Genomic DNA, 8548 nt, shown 5'->3' with positions numbered 1-8548 from the left:
TCCGTCCAGTGGGTGGATCATTCGCCGCTTTTTTGGTTTTAATATTGAAGATAGAAAAAGCATTCGAGGTTCTAGGACACTTAGGCGGCGGTAAGGGAGACTGTTAGTTTTATTGTTATTAATATTTCCTTTTTGGCCTTCTAATTGACTCATCTTCTTTCGCCATTATTTGTTTGTTTTCAAAAGTCTGTTTTCTGTTAAAAAAGTATGCTGTATATAGTTGACGCCATTTAATCAGCTGTTAGATTAACAAAACGTTGCTCCTTGTTATCTATACAACTCGATCTCGTACTGTCTGAAATGGCCAGACGCGGAATCGTTTTGCTTCTGAGGCAATTTAACTTGCCTCAAAAGTATTGCGCTTCCTTTATTGGCGATAGTTTTATTAATTTTACTCGCCAAAAGAGTTACATAGCTGAGCTTTACTTAGCTGACTAAACTGGTAAACGGCTTTACTTAGCCGTTAACCAGTTTTAAAACGCTTTTCAAGTGCATTAAACAGTCCATATGCTTCATGTGTTTCGATTTCAGATGGGTGGCTACTTCTCTTCACCGTCTAATGATGTCTTTGATCAGCCTGATGCTGGTACGTAACAGTAATTGTCCTTCTAATTGAGTTCCGATGGATGTGCATATTTTGAAACTATAAGACATGCTCTGTTTTAGAACTGTTCGGTGATCATTTTTTCATTGGAGGAATTAAGTTCTCGAGTGAAAAGATCAAGTTAGACCAAAGCCAGCGCGATGGCAGAAACGACACTAGGAATATTGATGCCCGATTGGATTCCCGGTTACTTTTTGGATCCAAAGAAGACATGATGCACCTTGGGAAGAAAGCTTTTCCAGTTTGTTGCTTCCGTTTCAGTGTACTAATGGGGAATAATGCTTGTATGGGAAAAATTGCTTTTCTTTGGTTTTAGTTCAGTGGACCTCTACCAAATGGGAGCGAACCACTCACAACACTCCGTGCCTCAGTTTTTGTACAGAGAGACTCCTTAAGGATAACAAAGTAATTGATATTTATTTTAATACAACGAATTTGTCCTTTTTGACTATATTTCACCTTCAGCATATGCATGAGTTTTTGTTCGGAATAATTTACCTATCAAAATCATCAAAAGTTACATATGTATTTGGTGGTCGTCCTTCATCATATTTGAAAGCGCAATAACCGAGATCTGAAAAATTTTCAGGGAAGTCGGTGGAAACATCCCACAGAGAAATAATCGTCAGCCTCAACTGCAGCCTTTGTTAAATCAGTATAACTTCAGCTGTAGATTCGATGCTGATGTTCCAGGAACTGCCACGTTGTATCAGAGAGCAACTGAGGTCTTCAAAGATAACAAGCTATCGTAAGTTGCTTTTGTGTTCCGCATTGGTTTCTACCTAAATATACCAGATACAAACTGAAAAACAAAAGTTTGGAGCAATTATATTAGTCATGTGGTCTTTTTTATGCGATTTTTTGCTTGACCGATTTTTCTTCTGATCTAGTTGACTTTTCGTCCTCAAAACAGGATAAACAGGTAACGTTCAGAAGGCATTAAGTTCTCTTAGAGCCTCTCAGCTCACTCAGCTCGATTCACAGAAACTGTTTGTTTTGGAGACTTATACTTATGGTGTGAAGGGTGGATCTTAGAGGTTGACCCCAGCCCCCCACACACAAACACATCGCTTCCAACGCCTCGCTTTACCCCCAATGCCCACACCTGCACGTCGTAGAGGCGTTAGGGCCCCGTTCAGCCAAAGACCCCCTCCAACGGAGCCAACCACTCGCCGATCGTTTGAGAGCAATTTGCCCGACGTTAGTCGGTTATGTTTAGGTAAAATTACCAAAGAAAAATTGATTAGCTCAATTTGCTGAATTGTATATTCGAGTATTTTTGACCATTTCAACATCCATTTTAAGCTATTTTGGATTATATTGCAGTTTTAATAGCTTCTAATACTATTTTTTTCCATTCTACGGCAAGTTTTCTTTGGTTGTTTTTCCTCATTTGTTGATCGGGTTTCTTCAAATGGTTTTTTCAAGTCAATTGCTCGTCTTTTCGAGGTCTATTCGTTTGGTCAATCTAGTTTTTTGTTTTGTAGTTCATAACATGTCCTGCTACATTTTGTCAAAAATTGTGACGTAGCGCGCATTTCATATTTTTGCCCATTCATTTTTTCATTTTGCGCGCTGCGCTTCTTAGTGGTATGAGTCTTTTGTTCACTTGACAATTTTTGTTCAAACATGACTTACTTCTCAACAACTTTCCCTCACACTTTAATTTACTTTTGTTTTGAATTGTGATGCCAAATGAAGCAGTCTCTGTCTTATTGATGACTGTCTAAGTGCAGTTCACACAAGATTTCTAAATCAAGTTGAGACGTCAGTTATGTTTCCTGAGGTATCTTCTGGGCAGTCTATAAATAAACAGATGTAGCTTTGGTACGATCTGTTGTCAATTTTTTTTATTTTTGAGCTAATATTTTAGTAGTGATTTTGATCACACAAACAGAGTGGATTGAAAAATAGAGCGGTTGTGCTACATGCTTCAGAAAAACGATTGTTGTGATAATTTTTTTTAGTGCCTTTTGGTCACACGCGCAACTTGGCCTATTTTTGCCTTTTTTGTGATTTGATGATAGCATATCTTCAAACGGTTTTCCAAAGTCCTTTGTTCGTCTCTTCGAGGTCTAAATGTTTGGTCAATCTAATCCTTTTGTTTTTTAGTTAATGACGTTTTTTTCAACATTTTTGAACATGTGACGTAACACTTACTTCAAATCAGCTTTTGTTTATTCAATTTTTTGTTTTTCTTTGTGTGCGTTGCGCATCTTAGTGGTATGAGTCTTTTGTTCACTTGACAATCGAAACATGAATTACCTCTCAACAACTACCCCTCACACTAAGCATGACTTTTGTTTTGACTTGCATTGCCAAATAAAGCAGTCAAGCTCACAAAACATTTTTAAATCCTGTTGAGACCTCAGTTATGTTACTTGAGGTATCTTCTGAGCAGTCTATAACAAAACAGATGTAACTTTGATACGATCTGTTCTAACAATTTTTTGATTTTTGAGCTGAAATTTTAGTAGTGATTTTGGTCGCACTGAAACAGGACGTGGGTTGAGAAATGGAGTGGTCGTGCTACTTGATTCAGAAAAAAACGATGGTTGTGATAAAATTTACTTCTTTGATTGTCCTTCTTGGTCACATGCGCAACTTGACTTATGTTTGCTATTTTTTGTGATTTGTTTATCGGATTTTTTCAAACGGTTTATTGAAGTCCTTCGTTTGTCTTTTCGAGGTCTATTTGTTTAGTCAATCTAGTTCTTTTGTTTTGTAGTTCATAACATGTCCTGCTACGTTTTGTCAAAATTTTTGAACATGTGACGTAACTCTGATTTCAAATTTTTGCCCATTCAATTTTTCGTTTTTTATTGTGTGCGTTGCGCATCTTATTGGTATGAGTCTTTTGTTCACTTGACACTGTTTGTTCAAACATGACTTAACTCTCAACGAATTTCCCTCACACTAAGAACTGGTTCAGTTTTTGTCCAAGTGCAGCTCACAAATCAAGTTGAGACCTCATTTTTTCATTGTTTTTCGTCTATTGTTATTCTTATATTGAGACTAAAGGCCTCCGATTGTTTTTGCAGCTGTTTTCTGGCAATATGCTGTCTTTATTTACGTGTCAACCTTATTTGTACGAAAATTTTAAATGAAAACAGGTAAAATTCGGAAAAAACCAAAAATTAACAAAATTAAGAACCTTTATCTAAGTAATTTGGTCAACTTTTGTCGTGTTATTCAAATCACAAGTGGGGACGATAGTCAGTTAAAAAAAACAAAGAGACGATTTTAATTGTGTTTTAAATGCAGCTGCTTTCAACCATCACGTGCTCTTCAAAATGCCGAAAGTCTGCAGTGCCAGAACTTGCTACTTAGCCAGTAGTTGTCTTCCGCTGACTTTCGTCTGCGCGTTTCATGTTTTAGGCATGATTACTTGACTCTGCGTGAAGTCACCGAGAATTTTTGTCGAGAGCCATCGTTTGTAGCAATTGTATTAGTCCTGCTGGTCTTTTTTATGCGGTTTTTCGTCTGAACCATTTGACGTTTCGTCATCGGGAATGCGATAAACAGGTAGCGTCCAGCGGGCATTAAGTTCTCTAAGAGCCTTTCAGCTCACTAGTGTCCAAGTATGCGATTCACAGAAATTGTTTTGAAGACTTATACTTATGATGTGAAGGACTTATACTTTTGCAGACTTATACGCCCCCCAATCGCCACCCCTGCACATAGTTCAGGCCGTAAGGGCCACGTGCAGCCAAAGATCCCCCTCCCAACTTTAACCCCACCCCCCGCTGTTGCCAAGACCAAACCCTGCTCCCATCATCCCCGCGTTGCACACCCCCACCCCGCTGCGCTCACCTTATGCCCGCCACTTCAATTAAGCTAAAGCTAGCCTCACTTAACCGTGGCCAGCTACTGACGGAAGCCAACCGGTCGTTTGAGAGCAATTCGCCTGACGTTAGTCGGTTATGTTTAATTTACAGCTGATTTGAACCAAGCGTGTTATTCAGGTTTCAAGGTGAAAAGATCTGGGAGATGAAGTTTGAGAAGTCGACCAACGGAATGCCTATTGAGTTTTCGTCCCAGAAACCCATAGACCACGAGGGCCTTGTCAAAGAGTTGGTTAGTATCTGAAGTACAAATAAGTTCTTCATGAAATTTTTAACGTGTTGCGTTCAATTCTCACCCCCATATTGAGAAAGCTTTTGCAGATACAGAAATTCAACCGTTATGCTTCAACCGTTCGGTATTTCCTAATATCCCACGAGTCTGTGCTGTTAATTGAATTAAATAAACTTTGAATGCATTTTCCTTGATGTGTCTTTAGCATCATTGCATGCAGAACAAGACAGAACCGAAAGAGACTCCATTGGTGCTACATCTAGAGGCACACGAGAGCTACCACCCAGGACATTCACACGCAGTCTACATGAAAGTGGATGGGGTAAGACCCAATACAAATCTACATGCATTTCTGATCGGAACTACATGTCACGTTCAGATACTTTAGATATTTTTAACATGTGTTATTGCAATATGCCCTCTCTTGCTATTTAGCTGAGAGGTTTCATAATCATTTGAAGCAGCAGGCTGTGAGGAAGTTTTCAAGTTATTGAAGTTTATCTTCTACCAAAGTTTGTTACCAACAAATTGCGAAATGATTGTGTGCTGTATTTCATTCTACTATTTTGCCCAGAGTTGCAACCAGTACTCGGCCAAGATAGAGAAGATTAACCAATGTAACAACGGAGTGGTCTATCTCATGCAAGAGATCTACAATGTGGCAGTGGATAATCCTTCCGATAACGGTGGTGGAGGAGGCAGAGGGGGAAATCAGGCGGATGAAGATGCTATATCTCCAGTTGAGAGCTCTGACCGATTCTCTTGCGCTATATGCTTTGACAGACCAATGTAAGTGCAGTCATTAAGTAACCGTGATCTGTTTCTTGAACGCAAGAGAAGTTTGTGAGAATTGCTTGAATCCTGATAGTTTTTAAAGCGACTCGTTTGGGCTGATTTCTGCTGAGCGATTTGCTTTTTACGTTGTAACGTCCTAAAGTACGTTTTATATAGTAATCGATATATCTTTTCCCCAATTTTACTGATCGCCTTATTTAGTGCTATATTTGCTATAATCTCAGGGCCATATATAGACTTCATTTTTCTGCCTTATTAAGATGAGAAAATGTATATTTACTTTATTAACATCCTGTAAACTTTCTCAAGTATATTTGTCTTAAAAACCATTTAACTATCTTTTGTTATTTGATTTACCCATAATAGAGGAATTTGTGACAATGCTAGCCTGTACTTATATTTACAATGTACACCTGACTATGTTCATCTTATTTGCCTGGCACGTGTCAGCACGCGCCAGAAGTTTTATTTATCTTGAGTTAATCTTGATGTATTTGTATAAGTGATTACTCAAATGTAAATACGGCCCTCAGGTCTTAAAAAAGGTAATAATCTAAGCGACACAACCAAGATTGTCAAGTTGAAAATCAGTAGACAAGTAATTCAGTCTTAGATTGAAATTCTTTTTCTTCAGTGACAAAACTTATAGCTGTCGGCCCTGCTCCGAAGCAATATTGAAACCGCTCAGGCCCTGAACAATTAGTTATGCGAAATGAATAATTTAAGCGACAAAAGCTATGCTGTTAAGTAGTTAATTAAACTAGCGAGAAACATTACTTCAACAAATCTAGCACAATAATATAACCGGACAAAGGTATATTACATGGTGACAGGAGTGTAGACAGCTTTTCCAATTAGTTCCTTCAAAAAACAAAAATTGTTCATCTTTTAAATGTTTCTTTTTTCTAATGCAATTATTATTCAAAACATTATTAACTTATTTGCACGATTCAGATGAAGTTAGACAACTGCATAAATTTGATTTAACACTTTTTTCCTACGGAAGCCCCAACATCGAAAATACCTCCGCAGAAACGTACTCTATCTTTCTTGAAGATAAATTATTCATTATTTTTATTGTTGGATTTACAGAAGACTATACAGACAGGCTCATTGCAATAGTATCATTTGACAATCAGTATGAATTCAAAGCAGTAATTAGGCACATAAAAAGGGATATGTATCTCGACTTAGAAAGCTTGAAATTCCAACTAATATTCGAAAGCGGAGATTCTAATTGAAATTAGTACTTTATAATTGTCCCATTATCGATGTCTCTCAACAAACTTTGTTTATATTTTACTGTAGCATTCTTTATCTTTTTCATCATTGCTTATTATCTGATCACAGCACTCTTCATTTATCTCTTCATGACAGACAGCGCCATTAGTTTTTCGTTCCAATTATCAATTGTCAATGCAACAGAGATTGGAGTCTAAAAGAAGTTGACGCCCAAAGACAGTGACATCACACTGAGATACATACACACAGAATGAGAGTGAAACCCCCATTGGTAACAAAACCAAGTCAATTTGGAAACTGTGAGTTAGAATATTTAAGTTTTGGTGCTAAATTAAAATGCCTTCCCACGATTTGTATAATACCCAAATACTCCCTGTTGTTAATAACTGCCGCTATTCAAATCATTTTGTGGAATATGTAGACTGTAACTACATACAAATCATTAGCCCTCAAACTAACAACCTTATTACCTCAACAGGTATAAGTGCCTTTGTATCTGACAAAACAAAACAAATTGTGCTTTTAACTCAAAACTCTATTGACAAACGCGTCTTACTAATATTTATCCCCAAGACTTTGCGACAAAAAGCACGTGAATTTTCTAAAGTTAGACATCTCATGACCCATGGCTATGACATTGATTTAGATGATTTTGAATCTCCCCTCATCGTAATTTCCGAGTAATCGCATTCCTGGCCCATCCAGTTCATCACCTTTAATTTCATTTAGTGCAGTTTTAAAATTATAAGAAACTAAGATGGCCGCAAACGCCCAAATAACAGTAGAGCCCTATAGCGGAGCCGAAAACCAAAGTTTCCGCCAATTCGAGCACCTTTTCCGAGGTTTCATCGGTGTCGCAGCAATCCCTGCCAATCAACAATCAAATTTTTTGCAACTACACCTTCGAGACGCCGCGTTACGATATTTTCAAACGTTGCCCGAAGCAACCAGAAATGATCTTGAATTAAGCCTCACAGCACTCAGGGACCACTTCGCGAATCAAGATCTTCAAGAAGTACACGTTCTAAAATTAGAGCAACTACGCTTTGACCCGAAAACAGACAGCCCTGAAAATTTTCTAGTTAACTTACAAACAAAGGCTCAGCGTGCCTACCCAACGCCAAATTTGCCAGCAGTTGCAGCATTAGCGCTTCCAGGAGATGGAGGAGCAGGGGATAGAGCAGAGCACGCACGCTTCGATGGAGAAACAGCCGCACGAGCTGCTAGATTGCAAGCAGCGGAGGACAACAAGAACGAACAAGTGAAGCGAATTTTCATAAAAGCCATGCCGGGATGGCTGAGATCAAAATTGATGGAACAACCACCAGCCACGCTTGTTACCGACCTCTGCACCACTGCTCGACAACAGATGACAATTAGAGACATGTGCAGAAAAGATGACTATCCTGAAGATGGGTTTAATGAAATCAATAATGCCGTGTCCGAAAACTTGATAAGTGCGCTCTCTAAACTGAACCAGACGCAAGATTCACTAGACAAAAGGCTGCAAACGATTGACGACCGCATCACGGCGGCACAGATAGAAACAACAACACAAAGAGATGTAACCCACTCTCCTCAGCAACCATTTAATAGGAAGGGGCAATTTCCCGCGGTGCCCTACACGCCCAGAAATAACTATGCAAGTCAAAATAACTATGCAAGTCAAATATACCAGAACTCTTACAGAGGAAACAATCTTAGAGGTCGAAGCTTCCTTAATAGAAATCCGAGACCCCGATTCCCAAACACTAATGCCCAAGTGTTTTATCCTCGAAATTTCACACCTCAGTCACAATTCCGCATGCCCACCAGCCCGTATATGCCAGT

The 8548-nt window shown here is 38.7% G+C and overlaps 1 protein-coding gene across 6 annotated transcripts in view; it reads left to right on the top strand.

Moving 5' to 3' along the window:
- Positions 1-510: 510 nt before the first annotated feature.
- LOC142343183 (uncharacterized) overlaps positions 511-8548 on the top strand; it is a 74107-nt gene continuing 66069 nt past the window's right edge. For all 6 annotated transcript variants that reach the window (XM_075394894.1, XM_075394892.1, XM_075394893.1 and 3 more), the window contains exons 1-7: positions 511-586; positions 667-845; positions 921-1009; positions 1194-1352; positions 4570-4681; positions 4887-5003; positions 5256-5470. In XM_075394894.1, the coding sequence (XP_075251009.1) occupies positions 532-586; positions 667-845; positions 921-1009; positions 1194-1352; positions 4570-4681; positions 4887-5003; positions 5256-5470 (926 nt within the window). In that variant the 5' untranslated portion in view covers positions 511-531. The remainder of the gene's footprint in view (positions 587-666; positions 846-920; positions 1010-1193; positions 1353-4569; positions 4682-4886; positions 5004-5255; positions 5471-8548) is intronic.

The sequence above is a fragment of the Convolutriloba macropyga genome, chromosome 7 (assembly GCF_964194025.1).
Source record: "Convolutriloba macropyga chromosome 7, txConMacr16.3, whole genome shotgun sequence".
Taxonomy (NCBI): domain Eukaryota; kingdom Metazoa; phylum Xenacoelomorpha; order Acoela; family Convolutidae; genus Convolutriloba; species Convolutriloba macropyga.
The sequence above is the reverse complement of the archived record's forward strand: the minus strand, read 5'-3'. Positions and strand labels throughout refer to the sequence as shown.